At 43.3% G+C, this 27,639-nt stretch overlaps 1 protein-coding gene across 1 annotated transcript in view; it reads right to left on the reverse strand.

The window, feature by feature from the left end:
* Positions 1 to 7,715: 7,715 nt before the first annotated feature.
* Positions 7,716 to 27,639, reverse strand: part of CA8 (carbonic anhydrase 8 (inactive)) — a 37,468-nt gene continuing 17,544 nt past the window's right edge. The window contains exons 4-8 of the mRNA XM_086472668.1: positions 21,561 to 21,656; positions 19,077 to 19,139; positions 17,679 to 17,727; positions 14,941 to 15,053; positions 7,716 to 7,850 (exon numbers count right to left, since the gene is read on the reverse strand). Coding sequence (XP_086328794.1) covers positions 7,716 to 7,850; positions 14,941 to 15,053; positions 17,679 to 17,727; positions 19,077 to 19,139; positions 21,561 to 21,656 — 456 coding nt within the window. The remainder of the gene's footprint in view (positions 7,851 to 14,940; positions 15,054 to 17,678; positions 17,728 to 19,076; positions 19,140 to 21,560; positions 21,657 to 27,639) is intronic.

Here is a 27,639-nt window from a genome sequence, read left to right on the forward strand (position 1 = left end):
CATGCCAACTTAATAGCACTGTTCCATAATGTCTGCGGTGAAGGACCACACTGCTCAGGCTGAAGGTTTACGGAGATACAAAGCTGCTTCTCCTACTCTTTGGAAAAGTTTTTGGAATTTTGATATCTGAGCTACAATTATACAAATGGGCATGTGTATTATAATGAGAAAGTAGCCCAGGGGCCTTGCTTGTTTATAGATTATAGCTCTGCCTCCAAAATTTCCTTTGCTTGGGTTGAGTCCTACATGTATCAAACAGAGTCCCAGTGCCTCTGGCGGAGTCCCCCGCAGACCAGACGACCACTCCCGAATAAAAGCTTTCAGGATCAGCACCATAAAGTGTAAATACCTGAGAGCTACTATCACAATACCCACGGTTTTAAAAAAAAGAAATATTAACAAGGTCAATCAAAATTCAGCAATCATCCTCAGCATGTAAAAAAAACATTATGTTTCCAAGAATATTTATTTCTAATTCTTTCATATAATTTTATGTACTTAGGATTCCACACAGAGAATAAATTTTCCTGTTCGAAACTGGGATAAATGCAACACTGTAACTTTATCTCAGAATCAAGGAGCAGCGGCAGGAGCAAAGACAGGGCCAAGCTGGTGCATTTTTAAGAACCAAAGGTCCCAATGTTCCCATAGTAATAGAGAGAACACATTTAAACGAGAAGATACAAGAAAACTTCCATGAAAGGGATTATTTTTCAGTCTTCCGAAAGTGTTGAGGAAGTGCACATAAACAGACTACGGAGAAATGGAATGGGATGGCCTCAATCATACACCTTGCCGTCCAACAGGGAGGGAATAAGGTGACCCACTGCAGCAGCCTTAGGTCAAGATGACCACACAGGATCAAAAACTTTGTTCTGCTACTTAAAAGTAGTCAATCTGCTTTCTGGAGAGCTTTCCCACCTCTTTTCTCTTACCGTATTCCTTACCATATTGTGTCTATTTTTTTCCTTGTATCTTGCCTTCTCCTCCTCAACACTAGGTTAAACCAGAAAGTTAAATAAGAGTTCAACAAAAATCAAAGGCCATGGGTGGCAAAACCAGTTTACCACTGACTACACATCACCATTAGCCTACGCCTTCCTAAAAACCCCACCTGACAGCACGTCAGAAAATAGGACTGACTACCTGATGAATCCTGTTCTTTCCCGAAACACTTTGCCTTCCTTCCAGGAAAAGGTCACAGTTTATTGAGTCCACATCTAGTTCTGTGGGCATTTAACAATGTCTACCCAACTGCAGTGTACTTGCGTTTCTCTTGAGCTCTGGGGATGATAAAAATCTTTTAAAAATCACAGTAAGTTTTGCCTTGTAGCACCGCTCGGTCATGAACCCACGTAACTTGGTCAGTTTTGGCCGCGATCTATTTTTAGAACATTGCTGTCTGCCTAGCAGGAATTTGTACACTGCCACTGCATTGTGTTCATCCACATGAAATAATTAGAATGACAAGTTCCAGTAAGAGTAAGGACTTGTGACTACCTGGATCTTCAGTTTCAACGGAGTAGCATAATGTCCTGCTCAAAACTCCCTGTGGTTTCACCCCAGTGGAACAGAGAGCGCTCCCACTGCCCCCAACACGTGTTGCTGAAGGAGGAACGCGCACCGCAGGTGTTCTCTCTCTGTGGTTGGACACATGTACCTGTATGTCCTTCTAACATCCTTGACATTTGAGAGCTGTTACATCACTGTCTTTCACACGTCCTAATCTGGAGTCTCTGTATTTTAAAAAACAGGTGTAGTTTTATCAAAGGTGATCGAAGCTTCCTACCAGTTTGCCTCACCACTAATTCACAGCATTTTCCTCATAAGTGAAAATAACATGGCAGCGTTTCGGTGTCTGTTCAGACTCTAACTTTTGTGTTGAAATTGCCAGTAAACATGCTGGGAGGGTGGTTGTGACGACAGGCACTCCCAGCTACGTTATCCCTTCCCAAGCAGCCATGTACAAACCGTCCATGGTTTATGGTAAGCAGCTGGAAATTATACTCTCAAAATGTCTTCCATAAAAAAGTTGATGATAACAGTGCACTGTGGATAGCAAAGAATGAGCGATGCTGACAGAGTCACAGGTCACAAAATTTGGGAGCCCTTGTCAGCATGAAGTATCTTACCTGAAGCATGAGCAGGGGCCTGATTCCTAGGCTACCCCATGGGGTTTTTAACTTTGAAAAGGAAGCACAGTATTTGTTTCTTCTTTGCTGCTTCTTTACGTGCTAAGGGACTTTGACTGTTCTCCATTCCGCCACCAACATCTGCGTATTTCTGAGAGGAGCTCAGTACAGGATTGAACAAGGATCTTTCCAATATGGTACTAATTCTGGAAACAGCTACAACTCAAAATGGTTTCCTTCCTCATCTAGGGCTTGAGCACTCCCTACGCTGGACACAACATAAAGTCCTACTACAGCAGTGACCAGTCTATGACTCTCGGGCTGCCCGTGGCTACCAAATCCCCAGCCTGTGGCTCCTGGGTCAGAGGCATGCCACACAAGCGGCAGAAGTGTTTTGTTACTCACTGATTTGCATCCTCAGCAGTGGGAAGACAAGTTCAGCTGACGTTACGGGGTTCACTCACCACCTCAGTGCACACCCCATTCCCTGCTGTTACAATGAAGTGGTGGGAAGCACCCTGAAAAGGCACCATCTTTCAGCCATTCCTGAAGCTCTTGGTTCCCCCTGAACGCCCCAAAAGTTTCGGTGTGTTTCCAGTAGGTCTCCGATTACGGTGTGTGGCTCACAAGCCAAAGCTGTTTGGCCCTCTGTCCTACAGTCAAGTACTCTGAAGTGGCAGCAGCATGCTGGGCACTGCACAATAAGCTCTTAAAAACAGGAGAACAATAGCTGGTTTTGTTGATAATGGGAAGTCAAGTTTCTTTCAAAGACTGAAACTTAACAATTAAACTAACCACAAACCCTAAACTCAGGGAGACAAACAATGAGCGATGAAAAACCACTTGCTGAGAAGCAGCGTAAATACCTGCATTTCATCAAATCCAGGAAATTGGCGTTTGTATTTCTAAAGAACTAGTGCTGATAATATTTGGGGTTTTTTTAAACCCGGAAAAAGAGAAGAATGGTCGTAGCAGCCTAGTGATGCATGGCTGCTGAAAGCTCGCTCCAGCTCACAACAGAAAAGCATAAATCCCCGAGTGCAAGAACTTCCACAGAGCAACTTGTTTGTGAACTGCAGGAACCTCAAAGGTGAACTGGGAGTGAAGACATCCATTGATTGGTAACATAACCCTCCGTTCAAAGGCAAACTTCTCTGACATCTGCTTAGGCAAAGCAATACAGAGCACAGCACCGTGCCCCTCTTACCTCTGTCTCTCGAAGGCAGGGCACAGCTCCACAGCTCGCCCTATCCGAACGCCCCTTCATGGTCTGTCCTCTAGTGGCCACACAATGTGCAACACCACAAAGACAGGAGTGCACCCCGCTCCCTGCTCAGTGCTAGCTCGTTCCCACGGATCCCCTCTGCAATGTCCCACGGAAAGGGTGGCACAGTCCTGCTGCCACCAGAGCGGCTCAGCAGCCTCAGAAGCAAGTCATTTGCACCATCCAGCAGACACAGTCACCACCTCGCCCGCTCCCCTCACTGCGAAACGACTGCTGGGGCAACTTCTGCTGGCCTGCTCAGAGCTCTCAGCACCACGCAGACAGCCTCTGCAGTACCACGCATGCTGTCTCTGCTCCTCCCACCCTAAATGACCCCTTCCTGTTCCTCAGGCCTAGCACAACCTTGGTATTTTAATGATGTCATTTATTTTTTCCTCCTCTAATCTTGAATGTACAACTAGGAAAATGGTAATTATATTAAGAATGGGGTTTAATCCAAATCAATTTCTTCTATCATAACTTACGGGACATTGGATAAACTTGCAGCTACATACAGTCTGAGGTCTACCAAAGACGGAGGTGTCTGTATGAACGTGTACGTGCATTTGCATATCTAAAAACTGATGCTTTTTCAGGAGTTCCTGAATCAGTCACAAAAAATAAGTTCAGGAAAACCAGAGTAATGTACATAGGCAGATGGAGTAGGTATAAGCCATCAGCATACTTGGAAGACAATTCTTTATTTACAGATACAAAATAAACGGTGTCTGGGATGTGCACCTTTGAGACAACTGGTTTCAGTTGGGAAAGAGATAATTTTCTTCCTAGGAGCTGGTACAGTGCTGTACTTTGGCTTCAGTATGAGAATAACATTGGCATCACACTGATACACGAGTTGTGGCTAAGCAGTGCTTATCCTAAGTCAAGGATTTCTCAGTCTCCCCTGCTCTGCCAGCAAGGAGGTGCCCAAGCAGCTGGGAGGGAGCACGGCCAGGACAGCTGACCTGAGCTAGGCAAAGGGCTATTCCATACCGCAGGACACCATGCCCAGTACATAAACTCGGGGGAGTTGGCCGGGAGGTGCCGATCACCGCTCAGGCATCCATCTGCGGTTGGGGAGCAATTGCACTGTGCATCACTTGTTTGTCTTGGGGTTTATTTCTCTCTCTTTTTGTCATCCTCCTATTTTTTTACAATTATTATCACTATTATTATTATTTTAGTTTATTTCAAGTATTAAATGGTTCTCAACTCAACCCACGAGATATTTTTTTTTTCCAATTCTCTTCCCACTGGGTCTTTCCCTGACAGGAGTGACGAGGTCATGGAAAACTAATGTTCCTCAAGGTCCTTCAAATGGCTGTACCAGACTAGCTTGGAATAAAATATTGAAAACTTTACTGACAGGAGTCCCAGCAGCCTTGGCAGAGGGGCATCGTGTCAGAAAAGAAGTCCACCAGCGTGTTCATAACTGTAATATTCAAGACATATCAGAGCTTTAAAACAAAAGGCAATCTCCTCTTTGAAAGGAAGAAAAGCTCCCTCTTGGACCACTATGTAGATGCCACCCTGCAAACTATTCCCTCCCCACCTGCTAAGTCTTGGTAGCAATCATGTCAGCAGTCCCAGCTTAAGGCCCATTACCCATTCCTGGGAAGGAGGGAAGGTGTCCATTGTGAGGATGCCTGAGGTCTGTGTGAGGAGCTACTGTTCCTCAGCACCTTCCTCCTGGAGAGAACTAGGCAAAGAAATCACCACAAGGTAGGCAGGATTGTCTTCTTCCCTTTCTCCCTCTTTGCACAGAGGAAAGGTGATCAAAGCCACACCATTTCTTTTTACGCTTCATTTTTCCAGCTCCCCAGAGACAACCTCAATAGCAAAGATATGTTGTGAAGCCTTGATTGGTTCAGCGCTATTTGGATGGATGCATCCCAAGACTCAAAAGAAGACCTGGCCAGGTGAATTTCTGATAAATAGTTCAGTCAGGGGTAGAGAGCCAAGTGCCATTTCTTCTGCGGGCTACACAATGCCAGGAGTCACAGTTCTTTCTCATTGCTTGAGTCCATAATTAGCATAGCCGTACAGTGAGGACCATCGCTTTACATTAAAAGTTCCATCATTTGGGAATTAAAACTGCAGATTATTTTGTGAAGCATGGCCACGATAAATCTTATTATTTAAAACAAATCTTTGTAAGTATTGACAAATGTAATAAAATTTCAAACATGAAAGCAAAAGGGAAATTTTTACATTTCAATTCCAGCATTGTAAAGGAAATTCTTTCACGCTTAAAATTCAAACTCAGCGTGTCAGGTAATTTCACTGTTACAGACTTGAATTACCTGCACTGGCCTGAGGGCATTATTCACTCTCTGAGAAAAATTGTACTTTAATATTGCTATGATTTTCCCAAGTAATTTTTATGCAGAAGCCGGGATGAATTTGAAACATCCATTTCAAGATTAAAGTGACAACATTTGGTGACTGCAGAGAACCATATAATTGAGAGCTGGGCTTAGGGATGTGCTCAAAATTAAGTACGGAAGTGAGAAAACAGTATTAATAAAAGGACCGATGTTTTGCTTTCTTTGCTTAGCTTCTGGGACGCGGATATTAAATAGCGTTAAGAAATACAAACAAACCCTTACTTTAAAAATGTTTCAATGCACACACTACAGTGAATGCCTATGCTACATGAAAAGACCACGAAACATTTGGCCATTGTCCCAGCCCATTTAATAACTTCTGTCTCATGTGGGAGGAAAGATAATCTTCCCACCTGGTTTTACTGGATCCATTTTTGGAAGCACTGAATTATCTATCCCTTTCAGAGGTTATCTGCTGCCTGATCATTCGTTAACTTCACATGAAGGTCGGGGCTGGACCGAGAGCGTGCTCTGAAGAGGCTTAACTCCACAACAGAGCCCGACCTGAACGAAGGAGTTCCGTCACTGACCTAGACAGGGCAAGACTTTAATGTACAAATAAATGTCCTCACCCAAAAGCGTTATCAAAACCTGTCAGCAGCATGCTTCCAGGTGACGCTTCGGATGAACTGGTTCTCTTGTGAGCATATGGCTTTGAAGAAACGTGCAGATAGAAAAACTGATGCCTTTTAATAGTGGATGGATAATGGTAAAATAGGGTGACGGGGAGTACCCAATGTTTTTACTATTTAAATAAAGTTTATTGTAGGACAGTAGATGAAAAATGCTACTATGTTAAAAAGTAGCAGGATTTATTAAAGGAGTGAACAGATTAATTCTTTTCTTGAAGACTTCCCTGTCTTCAAATAGCTGTCTTACTATTTGTATCAAAGTGGGACCACTTCATCACAAAATCAACCATAAATGTTGGTGTCTTGACTCACTAAGTCCTTGATAGCAAATTTGCTTTAACTCTCCAAGAATCTCATTACCAGCTTTTTCATTATAGGAAAACATTGATTACCTAAGTATAATGAGGTTTAGGAGGAACTGTTGAACATTGAGGGAATTTATCTTGTAACTGATAGAGGCAAGGGGAGCATGGCATGGGAAGTTTTAGTAACTGAAGCGGGGATAACGCAGGCTCACATGTGTATCAGCTCCTATGCACTGAATCCAACGTCAGCCTTAAATGCTCGCCCTATAAGCCAATGAAGGCTGAAAACATCACTGAGGCCAAGAAGCAACAACTATTTTGATGAATGAAACATGAAAAAAAATCAGCCATGACAGAAGCTACCTAGTTTCCTCTTGAATCTACACTGGTTTTGGCCAAGATTCAACCTTGTTGGGAAAGAACATCATTGTAAAGCAGAGAGAGGGGATCCAAAAAAACCCCAAAGGCCTCCTTTGAGAATTGAAGGCCTCCTGCCAGAACTACCACAGTGGTTTTTAACAGATAACACTAGAAAGATTCACCGATGATGTCTCCTCAGAACACAGTAAGAAGCCTATCAGTGCACCTCAGTAACTGGGGAAATCCACCACCAAACCTAGGCACCCTGTGCTGTTGCTCACTGCAGCAGGAGAAATTTAAAGCTACAAGAAGTAACTGTGCTCTAACGGTGCCTGATCCGCTGCCTACTGAAGTCAATACAACCATCGCCTGTTAGATTCCAGCCACTAAAGAACCTAATAGTAACCAAAATACTCCATCCACTACAGAACCAAACATTTATACCACAGGATGAAATAAAACAGTAGTGCCAAAGTTTGCAGTTGTGACAATGCACCACAACATTAGCTGAAATGACCCAAGTGCGTTTTCTCCTTTAGCTGAATCTTCCCTATGAAAATTAATTCAATGTTTTGATTTTTCTGCTAAGCTTTTACTTACCTGAATAAAGATTTATTTTTGCTGTTCTTCTTCTGCTACTGAAATGCAGCCCTGATGACTCTATCACTAAGTGGCTGAGTCGGTCTGAAGTTATCTCCTAGGATTCCATCACAGCCCTCTAAAAGTTCAGCACCTTTAACATGCGTCCTCAGACGACGAAACTCCTCTATCTGAAAGGCAGAAAGACAGACATGAAGAAGCTGAGACACATTCCTCTCTATGGGACTAATGACCCAAATTGGCCTTGCCCAGCCGCTTCTGCAGCTCTGAAACTTGGAGTGTTCAGGCTCCACACCCTGAGGTCAATATACAGCAGTAACAGCATTTCAAAATAGGTGTCAGCACTGTCAGTACATTTAACATGCAGAGAAAAATAAGAATTTTTATGCACGTGGTTCAGTAAACTCATCCTTTCCTTTTCTGTAACTCCTTTTGGGACCTGTGATCTTCTTAGCCATTACGTCCTATGAACCAACCTCACAGCTGTGCCATGAGAGTCATCACCCAGGGCTTCTTCAGAGCAGTGCATTTCATGAGTAACCTGACTACAAACAGTTTTGAATTTCTTCCAGTGATCTATTTATTGCCTGAAATTGTTGCTGCATTTAAACAAAAATTATTTTCTAAACCAGGAGAATTCTGGACAGACTCTGAGCTTTAGAGGAAGTCTGTAAACATTTTATATGGAAAAATACCACGCCAAAAGTTCTGTATATGTAGGTGCTAAGTGTAACTAAAATACAAACAAAAATCGATATATAAAACATCTCAATTGGTCCAAAACAAATATATTTCCTGTTCATAGACACTTTTAAAGTTTTTTCTAAACCTAATCTGGTGTAGGGAAGACTGTGAGCAGCTTCTATCTCCATCCCTAGTATCAGCATCAAGCTCTGTGTGACAAAAAACTAAGAAAATCAATGCATACCTCAGCAATATTGTACCTTCTTGTTCAACAGTGCTGCTTTTAAGAGTCTGGTATTTTAAATAAGTAGTTACAACTACAAAAAAAAACCAGTGTTTGTTTTTGCCTTGGCATATTGACAAGCTATCTTAGCTGGATACAGCAAACCTACTCGAAGGCTGCCCGCCCCAGCCTGAGCCCTTGTACCTGTGCTCACCCCCATCACCATCCAGCTCAGCTGTGCCTTGAAAGTGAAGCTACACAGAAAGCAAAATGCAGCCTGAAGTATTTAATCATTTTATCATCTCAGATTACAGAGAGTTGATTTCTCCATGAAAAACACCCCGTGAAGGATTACAGAAAGGAAGCAAGTGTGATTCCAGAATTAAAAGAAATGAGGTACTAAACAGCAGGTCATGGCATTTTTATTCTTACACTGCCTGCAGAGAATACTTCCTTACCACAACCTGGAAGACAACTGCCTTCATTGTCGTTTTCCACTCTACAGCAGAATTGATACAGACTTACGTGCTTGATTTAGAGGCCAGCTCTGCTCTGCTTATTTTCCTCAAAAACCAGTGTGCTTAGAAATCAACACTCAGCTTCTTGCAGCCGAGATAGAAGGCAACAGCTTAGACTCAAAAGATGAAAAGCAGAACAAACTGTAAAGCTCCTTGAAGGTGCTTTTAGAGGCAAAACCCTGTTTAGGAAGATTTTGTTTGTTTGTTTAAAGCAAACTGAAAACAAACCTACTATAGGCTTGGAACTGAAAAAGTCATCAGGAGTCAAGTGCTGGTAAATCACTGAATGGGTTTTGTACAGGGAGCCTCTTTCACCATGTGAATCAACCATGGAAAGTCTCAAATAATTGCAGTTTAGGAAGGAGCATTTTACAAGAAAGTGGCTGCCGTGTGATCTTTTGAGAACAAGAGACTTCAAACAAACAGAGATGAAGGAGAGGGAAGAGCAGACTCTGCAAAGCTGGCGTTTGTGAGCTGTCTCCTCCCGCATCTACAACTGTTCTGTCCACATCCCCACAGTGAACTCTTTCTCCAGGAGGCACTCCCCACAAAGCAGCTTCCAGTTCCTTCAGTCAGAGAAGGAGCACTGACCTGATCCCCAGGAAAGCTCTTTAGCCGTCAGGGAAGTCAAGATTTGCAGCCCTGCTCCAATGGGGAACTGCTCCAGAGATCACCAGCCTCCTCGTTTCATCCTTCATGTCATGGTTCAGACCGCCATGACAGAGCCTCTCTGTGCTCTGCTCCACCCCTGAGAAGCGGTATTCTCAGAAGAGGACACTAGCTGTGCTGACACGACTTTTCCTACTAAACTGTCATGTGATAAGGCAATATGTGTGCCCCACTCATCCTGCTTCATCTCACACAGAACAACTTACTATCTCCTCCCAACCCCTCACAAGTCAACGCAGTGAAGTACACCCCGCAGGGCTGCCAAGGAAACAGGTATTTTAGAGGCACCCGGCCAAGCCCCCCTGGATACTCACATACTTTCAACAGGAATAGCCATTTATAAAAGTTCTTCTCATGCCCAGAAGACACTAAGGATGATCCAGGCCTGTTCACACCAAAATTCAGGATCAAATTCTAACCAGTGAAGGGATAAATCCAGAATGTTAACCGTCACATTTCTACTGAGTAAGAGCATTTAGTTCATGTCTTGCAGAATTTTGCAGGACTGGTTTCACCACTTCCCTGTCTTCAGATCCTGAACACTGCTTTCATCTGTTTCACTTAAATGTTTGCTGAAGAACAGAACACACAAGACCAAGTATTTGCATGTTTACAAACATTTCTGCTGTATGAGGAATACAAGCGCTATCCTTCTGCTTGAAAATTCCACATGCCTCCATGACACCTCCCAAGACCCAGTGAACAGAGTACTGGGAACCTCTGAGAGCGCTTTCTTTCACAGACTACGTAAATTTTGCGCAATTCCCACTCCAGTTCCATATGCTAGTTACCATTTCTGTCCTTTAGGAGGTCTTGATTTTGAGTGAGGCAGACAAAAGGACTAGAGACCTCGTCATTCAATACAAAACCAGCCAGCTCTGTGTCCTGGGTTACAGTGTAAAATGTGCCAAAAGGAAAAATATATTCTATTACCATCTTCAGGAGCTGTTGAGACCAGGTGGGGCGGTGCTCCCTGCCTCCCCCCTCTGGACTATCTCCTGTCAATGGGCACAACAATGCCTTATCGCCTGACCCATCGGTAACTCGCTCCTGGGCTATCTCCTGTTAATGGCCCATCAAGGAACTGCCTCACGACTCCCCATCCCATTGTGAGATGCTCCGCCCGGGGAGGGGGGGGGAAGGAGCCAAGCAGTCCATGCCAAATAAAAACGGAGATTTTGAACACCCTAGCCGCCTTTCTTCCACTGGATTCCCAGAGGAGCTTTTTCCCCCACTGGAGTTCCAGAGGACAAGAGCTACCTGCCGACCACTGGACCTTCGGAGGAAGACCAGACTCTTTTACCTGATTGCTGCTTCCACAGAACTACACCCATCACTTCAGGAGGACTGCAGCCAGCATCTTATCGGACTGCTACTGCCACCCTAACAGGGTGTCAGGTTGTATTCCTGACTCTTGTCAGTGTAAACCAGTGGGTTGTTTGTTTTTCCCTGCCTTGTGTTATATACATATATATATTAGTAAAGAACTGTTATTCCTATTCCCCATATCTTTGCCTGAAGGCCCGTTAATTTCAAAATTATAATAGTTTGGAGGGAAGGGGGTTGCACTCTCCATTTCAAGGGAGGCTCCTGCCTTCCTCCACAGACACCTGTCTTTTCAAACCAAGACATCTGACAATGAGTACAGCAGAACTACAGCTCCTTGCCGCATCATTGTTTAAAATCCCTACTCCGAGTGGCTTAGACAATGTTCTAGGCTTCACTGAACCACAAAGGACATTATTCACAAATGTCCCATTTTTTAAAAATCTAGTGGAGAGAAGCATGAGCAAGCCTTTGTTGATTATTTCCTGCTCTTTACTGGCCTAATAGGAGGGAGTTTTCTATTTTCTCCCATTGCATTCCAGCTGTGTCTGCGCAGGGGCAAGGTGTCTCACGGAAGCACTCAATGCAGTTCTTTCTGGGCTGTGTATTTCAACATAAGACAAGTGAGGATGATAAAAACCACAAAAGGAGGGCAGCAACGTGCAGAAACAGCACCACAGGGTGCAGCTTTCCAGACAAGCTCCTTGCCACTGAGGTCAGTAATCAAACTCCAAGAACCCGGCTTGCAAAGCCCTTCTCCAGGGGAGAAGAGCCGCTCGCCGGCTGTACCCAGATCTCACACAAAGACCCACGAAGGAAACAGCTCTCTGATGGAAGGGAACCCTCATGTCAAAGCAAATGACTTCCAGTGAGGCAACGGCCTCCAGGAAAACACGGCCTGATGCTCAGTCCTGGCTTGCTCTTTTGCTGCTCACATAACCAACCCACTCTGATCCCAGCTGCTGCAGTGAGCTGCATATGGAGATGAATCTCCTTTCCTTACACTGACTTCGATCAGCAGCAAAGCAGCCCAGCAGTTGAGCTTCCCTATCTACAAATGTCTTCAGGAGAAACAAAAGAAAAAGTTCTCTGCTTTGCAATGCTCAGCCTATTATGCCTGTGCCAAAATCGTTACTTCTCCACTGTTTCAAAATAAGTAAATCTGAAAATACATAGATGTGACCATGAACCAGAATTGCAATTTTATTCATGTCTTCCCCTTATGACCCACAGTTTGTTAAGCTACTCGGTACTGCTATGTTAATTACAGAAAACGAGAATGTGAATGAGTATCTTGTCTCCAATATATTAACAAGCTTCATCAGAGGAAGGCAAGAAAACCTATCCCAGATCAGACTCTGTCGTGCTTTACGGTTACTTGTTATTGACACTCAGAAGTTGATTATTTTATGGCCTGAAAAACGAAAACAGAAAGCCTTGACACTGTATCTTACTCGCTATAACCACAGATGCTACCAGTATTTATATAAATCGCTTGAAGTTTCACAAGCCGTGTTCATTAGTATCCCATAGAAGAAAATTCTACAAGTTAATGACACATGTAAAAATAATGTATTTAAATCCATTAGAAAGGCATTTGCACTGAAATCTATGTTTTAATACTACAAGTAGGCTTAATAAAATTGAATGCCTCTACCAGCCTTCCACAGGTGGTTCAGAATGGTGTATGCTATACTACAGCCTCTCACTCTCCGCAGACAAAAGCCCTTGCATTTCTAATCTCTCCTTAAATGGAACCACTCATAGGTACTCATGCCTGCATGCACAAAAGAGGACAGATACTTAATTGCAGCCAAAATGCTAATTTCAAGTCAAAATCTCGGATGTCCAAGCTGTAACAAAATATTCTGGCACCCCCAAATCTTATTTTGAGGATCCTGGAGAACTCTCAGTCCCGGCTGACTTTGAAATCCCAGAATCGCCATCTCTTACTCACTTGTCCCCACATTTGACATCTGAAAGCGGTACCTGATGCAAGGAAAATTTTTATCGCACCTTGGCAAAAGTCATTCATGTTCTTAGCAAGTCTCTTCTACACAACCTTGACTGTGATGCTGCTGCATCCACAACGAGCTGTGAGGATATTTTTTTCTAATTGATGCTGATCTTCAACAAGTACCAAGTATCATGGATCATAGCGGCACAAACCTGCTTCAATCACCCCCTCTGCTCCAGGGCCAGTCTCACCTGCATGCTGGGTCAGCGGCAGAAGAAAAGCCCTTCCATGACTTGGGCGCCCTTCAGCACTGGGATGTTCTGGCTGGGTTGGGTTTATAGCAACCAAAGCAAGGCGGCAACACGACCCAGCTACCCTCACCTAAAGAGGGCCGGGGTTATGAGTCACGCCCTTTTCCAAGGCGCTATGGGTCACTCTTTTCCACCAGGCACAATATCCTCTTCTGGAGACACCCCCTTCACCCCACGTTCCAACATGCTCTTTCCTTGTGGTAAATGAGTACACAATCATATGAACTAAAGTTGCATTTCTCTGCTTAACGCCTCTTTCATTCACCCTCTCACCATCTCCCACCGCACGTGGATGGCTTGAACTGTGCCCTCCTCTGTGCACTGAGTGGATTAAAAGGGAATAGAGACTAAAAAATCTGCAACTAGAGGAAATAAAATACCATACAATGTCTCAGTGTAATAGCTATGATCTTTATACTTCTGATTAAGGCCTCTTATTTACCCATACCGTATCTGGACAACTAGCTGCCAAGTTACAAAATGCACTCTGCCTTTAAAAGTTAATCTGAATCTAATCATGCCAACACAGTTCTGTTTCCATTTACTCAGCAGTAAGCAGCCATAAGACTTAAGCTTTCACGAGCAAAAAAATACCAGACTCATGACAGGATACATTTAAGTCGCAGCTACCATACAAATAAGCTGATTGGGAGCTATTGCTTATACTCTATGATTGAAACTAGAATTCAGTTTTCCTATGAAAAGAAACACTGCCAATTTCAAATCCTTAAAACTGTTAAAACATTGTGCTGGGATTAGTAGCAAAATTTTATATTATTAAAGCTGAAGTAATTTAAATCTGAATTTATCACCTTTTATACTTTTTTTCCCTTCTGTTTGCACATGCTTCAGAGCAGGCAATGAAAATTAACGCATTCAGCTTCAGGGATTCTAGACAGTTTCACTTAAATTGAACCCACACTCCTCCAGCTGGGATTCACAGACTGCGGGAGTGTATTCATCAGGAGTTTTCATTGGTTTTACTGGGATTATTTATAGACAGATTTGAAATGTTTTCCATAGAACGGCTCACATGACTGGTAGATATAATTTAAAAAGAAAAAAAAACACTTTAAAATACACACGTGTGAAATCAAATTTAAACAGGTAGTTTCCCTTTGACATTTATTATAAAACAGAATTAAAAAAGAGCAAGGTAAGTTAAATATAGCTCAATGCAATATAGTTCACCTGTACTGTGTTAACATTTTTCATTCTCCAGGACATAGTGTCTCCCTGTGCTTTTTTGTTCCTTTAACATCAAAAAGCAGTGGTATTTGAAAGCTTACAATTACAAAGAATTGAACTTCTTTTGCCCATTGACTTCTTCCTTTTTCTTTCACTTAAATAAAGAATTATTTTAAATGCAGATAAATGGTAACAAGGTTTTTCATCTCTGACCTTTGCATTGCTTTCAGTGACTCAAAAGGCTTAACCTTTACTTGAAAAGCCATGTACTGATCTAATGGGATCTTCCAGGAGAACAGGTATAACGTCCTGACATATATATTTGCACGCTACAACCTTTAGCTCATAGCCATATCCCAAGGTCACTTTACATACAGCCGTTACCTGCACTTGGGACACGGTCAAAGGATAGCGAAACAATATCCAGGTGACACCTTCACTGCAGGGCGGAATGGTTAGAGAGCCCTCATACACCCAGTAGTCACGCAGAAGAGGGTCTGAAAGGGAAAGAAATGTGGAATTTTAATGACATTAAGGACAACAATTGTGTCTTTCAATTATGACAGCTTGTGACAGCCATGGGCTTGCTCATATGAATTTAGGATGCAGTAAGCGAAGGTGTGAATTTATAACCTGCCAAGCACAGTGCGGTACGTTCTCACGGGGATGTACATGAGCCTGTGGTCATCGTATTACAGCAGCTTCCCCCTGCAGATGAGCGTTTGAAAGACGAAAATGCCACTTTATAGACGTGAGCAGTCACACGTGCGCAACTCCTTACACTAACACCGCAAATAAATAATACGGTGGGGAAGAACTCCTGTTAGTGCCAAAAGCTACACAAGGCATCCCATTTTGAAGGCAGAGGGGCTGTGGTGATCAAATTTAACTGATTTCTACATTTAGGATATGTCTTAAGGATGAATATATTTCGGTTTTTAGAAAAATTCTGTGACAACAGCTCAAGCCAAACTTTTCAGTTTGCAATTCTGGTGACGACTTTTTTGAGGAGATGCACTGGTGCCTCCTAGCTTTGGAAAAGTGAGTTGAATTTCACAGGGGAAAAAAATCAAGGTTTATTTAAGAATAAACTTACTTTAATTGGTTTAGAAACTTATTAATAGGTTTATAAATAACTGTTAGAATAAACAGTTGTCTCTCAAGAATACGATGGTTTGCCCAAGCAGAGTTTTAACTCTACATACTACACTTTTTTGAATTTGATTATTTTAATCTCAGTTTCTCAAAGATTTCAGTCACACCATGCTTCGTAAATGAGACTAAGCAGAGCTCTCCTCTGCTGCTGTAGGCCGTGCTCACATATGACTCCCTGACACCGCTTACGAAGTATAGAGAGGAAACTGCCTGACTATAAAAAGGGGACAAGAAGCAACCCTAGAGCGGCACTGGAGACGAAGGGTGGTTAAGCGTGGCATGGAGAGCTCGGGGGAAGGTTGGGACTAGCTTGACAAGGACAGAATGGGAGACTGGTAACAAATAACCTTGCTCGGTTGCCCTAACTTGTTACTGCCATTTCACTACCAGCTCGGAGGAATACTAGCAGCTTTAAATCTTGCTAATGACGCCTGTGGTTGTCAGTGACTGGATTTTGTTGGTGGAATTTTCTTTCCCAGTTAGGGAGTTACAGAGCAAATCCATCGAAAGCAAGCTGCATTATCAAACACTCAAAAGTTAAGAACGGCAAGAATTAATTCAGCCCATCCTGTGCATGTGTTGTGACACCATCTTGTTACATCATCACGTATGTCTTTTCTAGAGACCCTTTCATCATTTACTTGCAAAGACGGATGATTTTCTTTTGAAAAGCATCTAATAACATTTGGATCTCTCAGATCAAATATATGGTCCTTGGTCTTCTTTTCCCCATGCTATCCAAATCCTGCTTATTAGGAGGACTACAATTTCTCCTATTTCTCGTGCACTCATTTCTTCAGTGTCTGAGTGCTTCACAAACATGAATTAATTTATCCTTCCAACACCCCAGTGTGGTGAGGAAGGACAGATTCCCCCCGCACTTTGAAGCTGGGGAACTGAGGCACGGTCAAAGATACAGTCAAATGCATCTATTCACTTGAGGTGTTCAATATGAGATGCTTAGGACCTGATTTCTCAGAGTAGTTAACTTTCTATAGCACTTAACGCAGTCAGAGCACTGCTCCCATTGACTCCAGCTGGAGGTGTAAGCACTCCTGCCCATCAGACCCCATGATCTCAAGTCAGGCACCTAGAAAATGAGGAACACGTAGTTAGAGAGGACTTGGGAAAACTGTGGTGTGTGCGGCTTGATCAGCATCGAACAGGACCTGAGAGGCAGGGGTCCTGTGAAAAATAGCTCATGGACACGCCATTAAAGGATGTTTTATAATGCACATGCACGAAGTGGCACAGGCAGCCTTAATTCCTGCAATTCCTAATTGCTGAGCGCTTGACTTTGCAACCTAACCAATATTCTTTTGATATAATTAATATAGTTTAATGTAGACCTGGATTACTTTGGAAAATTAAAGATCTTGCCTCTGTGACATGGAATTTAGCTCCTTGCAGAAATATTCCTCTTCTAGAAATGCATTTTTTAAAAAGTCAGATTGTTTTTCAAGACATGGTAGAGGAAGTGGTTGTTTCTTACTGTTACTCTTCAACTTTCAGCTACATGAATTTGAATTTGCCTCCCATTGCCACTACTCCTTGCACGCTATACAATTGCCATTGCACTATGGCATTGCCTTTTGATGCTGCCAAAAAGCCACCCTGGTAAGCAGGTAACCTCACGCTTCCTATTTCATGCCAAAGTAGAGAAAGGAGGGCACACAGCTGCCTCTCTGGGTGGAATGGTAACTCATGAAGAAAGCTAGCCACAGCATTGCCAGCAGTGCATGGACTACAGTGTCACATCCCACTCACACAACACGAAGGTGAGGATTTATCCTAAGTTCCAAAGGGACTTCAGCCCTGTCCCTGTTAGCAGCACTAGGTGCAAACGCATTACCACCTCACGGGACACTCTCTCAGGCTTGCAATTAGGCTGTGCTTCAGATCAAGATTATCTCAGCCTCTGCAATTAGCTGTAATCCACACACACAAAAGTAAGCAAAGGCACCTACCTGGCAATAAAGAGTTGGGATTAAAACAGGGTATTGTTTTGGACTTTCCCTGAAAAAACGAATAAAATCAATCTCATCTCTAGTTCCTTATTAAAATGATGATGAACGGAGAGGTAAAACACACTCTGTGTTCTTATAACATTATGCTTTGAATTCCTGAGCAAAGCAACTTCCCTAATAGCCCCCATTTAATCATCATTGTGTTTGTGCTTGCAGCTACACAAACACACTTTTTAATTCTATTTTGTATTTTACTTCTAAGGTTTTCTCAGCAATTTGTTAACTTTCTGCCTTTAGCGCCTGGGCTCCTTCCAGGTCCCAGCCTTGAAATTCTCTACATGAAATTCAGGAGTTCCATACAAAATGAGTTTAAAAAACAAGGGCCAAAGTGAGCTTTTCCTTGCCTGACGTGGATAACACAAATAAAGCTGGTTCCACATATTTAACCCAAGAGAATTTTATGGATGCCAAAAGTAGGTTTGATGCTGACCCTCTGAAAGTCATTAGTGTAACACATTCACAATGACAAGGCCTTTCGTGACCTTCCTCTGCTCGGCTGTCCTTTCAGTTATGAGTTCCATACACTACTGTTTTCTCTGACACCTTCATAAACAACAAGTTTGCAACATTAAACATCATGGATGAAGTTTACCATGTATTTTTTGACTAAAAGAAGATTTTCAATTCCCTTCTAATAACAGCTTCTAATTTTTCTATGCTTCAGCATCCACTGAAGTGAACGGCTAATCTCTCCAGACCAATACAGAACATCTTATTAATACCTCTCAAAATCCTGTAAAATCAAAGGTAAGTATGATTATTTCTATGTTACAGACAGAGACCATGAACCAGAGAGATGTCATTAGCTTGCCCAAGGTCATTTAAGATAGCATTGACATTCTGGAGAGCACTCGTGTCTCCTCAGACCTGCTGGGCTTATTTTCTGTCCTTCAGGACCCCCACACATAATCCACCTGATCAGAGGACACTGTGTTTTTGCCGATTTCCCCCCCTCAAGTTATAATGGGTGCTCCGTTCATCTATTCTTTTCCTCTACAAATTAAAACGAGGTAAGTTTGGAGATACTGCTGCTGGTGGTCACCAAGTGTGCTGCAGTGCTGGCATTCAGACTGACCCCGTGACAATCACTGAACAGGCAGAGTTTGCAATCAGTTACTGGTACAGGAGATCAAACGTTCTGGCCACCAGAAAAGGAAGTAACTAAAAGGCTGCTTAATATCCAAATACTGTAAAATGCTGACGTTCTCATGCAGGCCACCAAATGCTGGATTTACTACAGACACATCTGAAACCCTTCTCTTGGCTTCATAAAGATGCTTCGCTCACTTACTCTCCCTCTGGTCAGTGAAGGAAGCGTTTCTTCAGACAATGCCTTACCTTGTACTGGATGTCCTGGAGAATTTCAGTGACAGCCTTTAGGCCTACATGTTCTTTTCCTATCTGAAATACAGCAAGCAAAGAAGAGTTTCAGTATTTTGCTCTTTCAGAAACTGTGAGGCAAGACAGAGGCCAACCAGCACAGTAAGCTCTGTAGTTGTTTTTAGTTAAGCTACACAACCTCTTGTTAAGCAAATACTGACGCATGGCAACTCCAAACAACTACATCACTATAAAGCCACCAGCCAAAAGTAAATGAGGTGTAATTAACTTTAAAGCAGAGACGGAAACTCACAGAACAAGAGAGAGAGTCACAGGTAAGTCTGGTAAGTTTTGACTAACGCTGTTTTGCATGTGGAGTCAAAATCATGCAGCATCATGGCACAGAGACGTGAAGGGTACAGTTTGTCTTTACCAGTTTTTGTCAGGAAAGTACACAGAAAAGAACAGAGTGAACAAGCACGACAGACACTTTTTGAATTTGTTCCCACAGCGTTGCAAAGGAGTCTCTGAAGCTCGGAGGAGTTTCTCCTGCCCACAGAGAGCAGAATGGCAGATCCCCTCCCTCACGGCATCTCTGAGACCCTGCCAGCGAAAGCTGAGCTCCTGGCAGCTGGCAGCATTGCCTTTACCGAGCGCCTTTAAGGCACAGAAGATGGGCCTCTGAAAAGAAACCCACTGTTGAAATAAGAGATTCTTATTTTCCATGAAGTTTGTTCACTCTACACACTGATTTCAGCTGCTTCTGACCTAAATCACCCATTCTAGGACCCTAGGTTTTACTTCCAGAACAACACTGTCAAAATAGGAAGACTCGGAGTGGCCTGCCACTTGATTTCTTTGCCAACATGTACACATATGGGGCGAGGAGTGAAGCAGGCATGAGTGAGAACAGGAGAGCTAGACCCTGAAAAACTTGTTTGCTTTTTGTTTCTCTTGGAATAGAATGGCACAGTAGTCACTGGAAGGAAACAATTGAATGTCAACAAAAAGTACTTTGTTATTTCTAGGAATTTAAGAGGATTTTCTTTTGTTTCAGAATGGGATTTCAGTTTAAAACCGTCAAAGTGCATAAAAGATATTGAAATCACTTCAAAGACACTGTTTCTAAATTAATAATCACCAAGGGCTGTCACTTAAATCAGTGAAAATATTTTCACTGACCTTAAAATTATGTGTTTGAGAACTGTGGTGCAAAACTACTCTATTTCCATGCCTTTAACAGGAAAAAAATGGTCACCAAATATCCTCTCCCTGTTCCTCTAATAAACAGCATAAATACTATTTTTCCCTGGTCAATTGTAATTAAATGATGCCTTTCTTGGCTAATGAAAAAGCCCTTTGGACTGCTTAATTGTGATGAAGGTGAGAGACCAGGAATGGAAAATATATCATTGAAGTTTCAGATTTATTTAAGAACTTCTATATAACTTTCTAACTAACTCGAAGGTTACTTCTGCTGGAATTAGAAGGTGACTTACATAAGCAATTATCACACAGCCCTCTAGGATACAAAACTGAAGACTTTCTAACTTCCATTTTTAGCAGTTCTATATGAATTTTGGAGCTGTAACCAATGTACCTTTAAATTCACACAGAGGTAAAGCTCAAAGGCACCCATAAACTCGTTATGAAATACGACAAATTAATAGCATCACTGTGAAAGAAAATCCATTTGATCTCAGCGTGAACTCTAAACCTCTTCCTCCAAATGCATTTCAATAAAACAGTTTGCCATTTCTCATGAGGGGGACAAGAAACTGACGTTTGAGGACTAAAACTGAAAAACTCCCTTCTAGGGTGCAGCCCTGGAGAAACCAGCTGTTAGCTTAGGGGGCTGACTCCCCAGCTGGTGCCACACCTTCTCCCCAGGAAGCTTTAGCCTCCTCGTCACAGGCTCTTCTGAGGGTCCGTGGCAAGACTCCTTACACTCTGAGGCTGGCATCTCTGAAGAATTAGTATGACCCCACCTCACGTTTGTCCTGTAGGATGACACACACGTGTCCCTGTGTTCAGGAAAGCACAACCCTACTACCAGTTTTCGGCTGTGCCAACAGGTTAGTAGGGTTTTTTTCCTCTTTCCTCCTCTGTTTGTCTCCTCAGTCCCTGAACAGCAGGCCTGGCCAGGGATGGAGGAAAGCAGATCACAGAGCCAGCGAAGCACCTGCCCCTCCTGACAGCCCTCATGCTGCCCTCTGTGGAATGGAGTCTGGATGTCTGCTATGGCCAGAGTCCAGGAGAGATGGGCGACTATGGACGATCCCTTCTTTAACTAACACCCTTCCAACATCCTGCTTAAACAAGAACTGCTTGTTTAGCACTTACACAGAAGGCACGACTGAGAAGTACCTTTTGAATAGAATACCAGCAGTCATACATTTTTTTATTTTATGAAATCACTAAAAATGAAAGAAAATGGAAGAGAACTCGTTTTCCTCAGACAAATGACAGTGCATGGTAACAAATGCAACACAGGGAACTTACCTGCACAAACAAAGCAATAATAGCTATGCCGTGCTTCTTCCCTACTGCCTCATCAATGCTGCTGTACAGCGTGGAGTTCCAGTGCATTAGATGAAGCTAAAACAAAGCAGTGCAAATAGACCAGTAGAGAAATATGTTTTGTAAGAAAAAAACACCAGCACTTAACGTCAATTAACAAAGCCTCAGCGTGGGTGTGTGTGCATGAGCGAATATACGTACGTGCACGCCTACTGCTGTGTGTGTCTATGTAAGTGCACTCCTGCTATAAACATCAGGAATCCCAAGGAAAAAGGTCAGCTGCAGAGAGCGATGCATGGCAAGTGACCAAATACTTAGATAAAGGTGTAAGTCACTATGCTAATGATGCTAATGATGATTTACCAACTCCCTCACCTTGAATACCCAAATAACGTCAGCTCATGAAACCCACAAACGACGCTTCTCAGCCAGCCGGCTCACTTCCACGGCAGGATGCGGATACAGACCCAGGCTGCCCACACACACGACCGGCTGGCTGAGCACACTACCCTCACGGCACTGGTCTCACACAGCACCTCCCAGGATGAGTCGCTCCAATGTCAGTAGGAAGAGCAGGAGAAGCGATTTCAGGAAAGGTTAAACACCAAGTTCAGCAGAGAAAAACGGCCGGAGGAGCAGCTCAGGGACAGCAGCAAAAGGGATGCTGAAGAGTAAAACGTGAGCCCTCAACTGCCGCCTTCCACAGGGTAGCAGTGCCTGTTGGAGGCGATGGCCAGATGGTCACCACACAGTCTGTTCTGGTGAGGTGTCACAGCACGATTCGGGAAGTGGTGTGTGAGAAAAGTGCTGGAAAACAGACTGGCAGGCGGGAGGGAGGGAGGGGAGGGAGAAGGATGGGAAGGAAGATGGGGGAAGAGGGGAAAGAGGAAAGTGCTGGAAAACAGACTGACAGGTGGAAAGAGAGGGAGGGAGGGAGGGAGGGAGGGAGGGAGGGAGGGAGGGAGGGAGGGAAGGAGGGAGGGAGGGAAGGAGGGAGGAAGAGCAGAAGAAAGAAAGGGTGGTAGGAAGAGTAGAAAAGCAGGAAAAATGGAGGGAGGGAGGGACGGAGGAAGGGTGGAAAGGCAAGAGGAAGGCAAGAAGAGGGGGAGGAAGGGAGGGACAGCACTATGTACTGAGAGGCAATATGCATTTCAAACACGAGTTTTCTCAGCACTAATGCTAAATTGTGATCTCTGTGGCTGGGTCTGATAACATTGCAGAGCTTCAACATCCTAAGCACAGCTGCTTTGAAGTTTATCTGCCAACAATTCTTGCACATTCTATGTAGATAAAACAGCTAAAAAAAACACAAACTCTTAGATTTAATTCCCGTTGTAAAATCACGATCAATGTTTTGCTCAGTCGTGTGTCTAAGAAGTTAAAATGTCACCCTGTTATCTATCATTGTTTCCACCTCCAGCAAAATTAGTTAAAAAAACAGATAGTGTGTCTTCCTATTTTGTGTGTTATTTCCACACAGTAGCAGCCTCTGTGAAATGCTTATTGCCCCTTAGACAACACGAGTTCACTCGGGCATCTCAGCATTTCAGAAGACCAGTTCCTCAAGCCATCACTCTCCCCTTATTTAATCTCCGATGAGAATTTTGGGCACTCCTCTTGATGACTTATCATTTCAAAAGTCAATATAAAATTTTGAATGAACAAATTGAATTAAATTCCAAATTATCTACAAATAATTCTATTCATGCTGATCAAAGGCATCTGCTGTGCTTAAAACATGAAACATTTTTCTTAAAGAATATATTTAATTTGCACATGAGAACACTAATACAAAGGTACTTGTGCATGGCTACGAAACTTCTAGACATACAAATGCTCCCTGTTAGAACTAAGCTATCTGTCACCCACAGACGTACTTGGTGTCATGTATTTTATCACCTATAAAAAGCTTTGGTACACATTTGATTTGCCTTTGGCTTTTAAAGGAACAAAACCACAGGATCAAACACTGAGATTTTGGCCTCCATCGCTCGCGTTAGCGGACACAGAACCACCACCACCCAAGAAGATGCATTTTCCGGGCTCAGCCTGGCCTTTGCATCAGCTGTCCACTGGAGGGGGCTCATGGAGTCCCACCAGCCTCACCAAAATCGTGACATTAAGAAGGAAGCATGACAGAAAAAAGTCTGGGGTGACTGCAGTCAGGACGGTGATGTCCTTGCCGTGGCGAGAACAGCGCTGCATGGCACTGTGACTCGGCTGGTTGGCAAAGTCAAAGCGAGCTTGTCCTTTGGTGGTTGGAACAATAGAGCTGAAGCAATCGTCAAATGTAAAGAGACCATGACTTTGACTGTGTCAACAGGCGGGTCTTGGCTAAAGCTGCCGTGGCATTCAGCAGTGTGTGTGTCACACTCCTGCGGAGATGAAGTCTAATCTGGCATCTGCCTGCATTCTGACAACAGTAGGTTTCTTCTGAAGATTTGAAACAAAAATGCTGAGCCCTATCAAGAGGAAAATGAGCGAGCGCTTCAGACCGCACCAGCAATGACCCCAGTTTATCCAGAAACAGATTGTTGTCCTGTCATAGGCAGCAGGCTCATCAGGGCAGAGGCTCTCCTGTGATAAGGCCAGATTCAGCTAGAAAATTAACACCAAAACCGCTGTGTAATACCATAAAGCATTCAGAGGTCTAGAATTAGTCTATGCAGCAGCATAAACAAGAAGATGTGCTCCAAAATACACCTAGCTGCTGCATGAAAGGGGCAGCACAGTGCGACAGGCCCTGCAGGTGGAACTGCTTTCCAAGGACCTCTGGGTGAACCTGCTCTAGCAGGGGGGTAGGACTGGATGATCTCCAGAGGTCCCTTCCAGCCCCTGCCATTCTGTGATCCTGTGACCCTGTGAACATACCTACTGGGCAGCACCTCTTCCCACATCTCCGGGGGACATGGGAAGAGTAAGTTAAGTATTAGCTATGCGTTTTAAGAGTATCTTTAGGTCTCTGCATCCCCTCCAGGCTCCCTCCTTTCCACCAGAAGTCAGGATGGTCTACTAAAAAAAAAAACCATAACAGAAAGAGAAAAAAGGGATGTACTTAAGGCTAATGTGGACACCCCTAGACAAGGTTCAGGTTTAGTAATCAACATTACTAAAGGTACCAAAATAGGCAGTCGGCACTTTCTGGTCCAAAGGTCTGTGCAACTTTGAGGTTCTGCTCACAGTATGCAGTAGGCTCCTTGGAACAAGAATCATCATTCTGTACTGGGCTGATAAAGCCTGGGGCAGGATGGATTCCTGGTCTGTTTAAGATGCTACTGTGTTATTTCCTTAGAGGCGGCGATAATTACGGTGGATTAGTGATCTATTTTTTAGACCGTAGGTTGTAAACTTGCTCTCACAAACACTGTGGTGCCAAATAGTATCATCAGGTTCATAAATGGATTAGACTAATTATGTGCAAGTCCAAAACCAGACAGGTTAGAGAAAGGAGCATCTTTTGCTCTAACTCTGATAAGCTCATGCACGCACACTGAAATAAATAAACGGGTGTCAACAGGCACTTAAATAAATGGAAGTCAAATCTAATTAATTCTTCTACAGAGCAGGAAAAATGTAGCTCAGAAGGGGGCTGGATAAGTACACGAGAAAGTGGTTCAGAAAGGGAAATATTAGCAAGGAAGTAGTAAGGCCTGAGTGTTCGTAGCAAAATGTTGCTTTCAAATCTTCATTTATCCTGTGTAATTGTGTGGTTCTCTGGAGCTGTTCTGCCTTTTGTTTGCTCTCTTTTCTTTGTCATATGACATCAGATGAAAATATCAGATAACAGTTTAAAAAAAAAATGGCAAAAAGTCTACAAACATTACAAAATTTGAATTCTAGAGAGTACAGTCCACAAACAACATGGCCTGTAACTCTTATTAATATTTATGGGAGTCAGAGGAAAGACTCCAGCGCTTTTACAAATCTTGAAATTGCCAGTACAACATAATGCCCGTGCACACTGTCAGCTTCATACCCACGGACCTGCGTCTCACAGGGAGCAACAGCCAGAGAGGCTCACTAGATTAACACGCTGTATTTGACTACGCTGATGTGAGCCAGCTAGAAAAAGTGTGTACTCACAAGGGGTGCCAGTCTCCAGTACGAACGTAACCATGTGGGGTTTTAAATAATCAGCTGCAGTGTGTTGGCAGCTCACCGTTGTGCAGTTTTCATTTGCAGCACCAACAAGCTGCGCATGTCAGGACGGCAGGAGAGGCTCTGCTCAACTTGTTAGCTAACGTTTTGATACTCGGAAGTCATGATGGTTCTATACAACCAAAATGAGTCAGCTATTGCTGCTACCAATTATTGGCGGCTGCTTCAGCATGACAGACGGTATATTTTTACAAAATAATCACAAAGCTGTGAGAAACTCCCCAGCACTCAAAAAATACATTTTTCTCTTAGATAAAACATTATTTGGAGCCTTTTAACATTCCAGCTGTAAATCAAAAATTGTAGCAGTGACTTTCCTTAAAATCAGATAAACTGAAAACTCATGAAGGCAAATGATAATAAAGTGCTGCTAAAGTTGATTTGTTCTGCAAACAGCTGGAGAGACCCTCCTTCACAGGAAAGATTAAGAAATTATTCCAGGTAGCAGAGCAAACCCCACAGAAGATTATTCTGTATGGAACAAGAGAATTTCTGAGAATCTTTTCTGTTTTCATCCAGTCACCAGTGAACCAAAAGACTACTGATCCCAGTCCTAACGTCCTTGCTTAGGAAAAGCTGACATTGACACTAACAAGGGGCCTGTCTCAAATCAAGACTTTCTCAAAACCGAGTGAGGACCTGAGATTCTGGCTTTGGAATCAATAAATGAAAACCCTACACTTAAATCCATTCCTTTCTCTACCACAGAAATATCTTTTATGTCTATATGAAGAGAAAAGGCCTGGGACAGCAGATTTTTACACAGAATCTGAGCCCCTGGGATGACAGGCTTATTGTATATGACCTAGTACATTTATCAGTTCTGAAAGCCAGTTTCTCTCAATAAAAAACAAGAATTACAAAAGCAAGTATATTTTTCCCCTGTCTGGGGCCCTGGCAGCTCTGTGAAAATCTGCAGGGTCCTAAGCTCACTGAGAGCAAAAATGATCTTTTAAGCTCTGTTGCTGACCTTACTTTATCCCCAGTTCACACATAAAAACATATAATGACAGGATAATTAATGTTGGACACGGCCTCTGAAGTTCAACTGCCTCCCTCCCCCATTCACAGCAGCACCAACTTCAAAGTCAGCTCCTAATTCAAAGTCAGCTCAGGTTGCTTGGGGCCTGGGCTGACTAGGTTTTGCCTATCTTCAAAAACAAGATCCCACAACCTCTCTGGATAACCTGTTCTGCGTTTGACCTCCTCCACAGCAAAGAATTTTTTCTTCTTGTACCTAATCAGAAGCTCTCTCGTTTCAACCTATGTCCCTTGTCCCCAGCAGTCTCTGCTGAGGAGCCCAGGCACAAATTGCCCATGAGTGACACCTCTTGATTGAGTCCTGAATGACGCCTCTTCCCCAGACCCTCTGTCACCCACCCCTGGTGACCATGTTTCACCTACGCTTACCCAACTCCTGCAATGTCAGGAGAGATGCTGCTAGCTGTGTCCCTTACTGCGACACGCTGCTGCGCCTCTGTCACCCAAGTGCCAGACCAGACACGAGATGGGGTCATTCCTTATAGGAAAGCATGCTCTGAAATAAATCACAGCTCATCTTTTGTTAGGACAGATCTGAGTAATGGTTAGGGGAGAAGGAGGACTCTGCTCCAGCGATTCTGCACTCTTATATTATCTTAACGTTACAAATTTGCTATAAACCCGCACAATCTGGAATGACTTGATACCATAAAAAAGAGTCCACACACTATAACTGCTTTCTGTATGAGTACTTCTTGCTAAACTACTGAAACCCTTATTGGAATCCCTATAACACACTGTCCAACATTTCCACTGGCTAAGCCAAGCAGTTTGGAACAAAGCACCAAGCCCACACCCCACTGGAGTCAAGGGGAAGCGTGCCCCCAGCAAAACTCCTCCTGACCTCCCTGGCACCAGGCCC

This window comes from Leptosomus discolor, chromosome 13 (assembly GCF_034619465.1).
Source record: "Leptosomus discolor isolate bLepDis1 chromosome 13, bLepDis1.hap2, whole genome shotgun sequence".
NCBI lineage: Eukaryota > Metazoa > Chordata > Aves > Leptosomiformes > Leptosomidae > Leptosomus > Leptosomus discolor.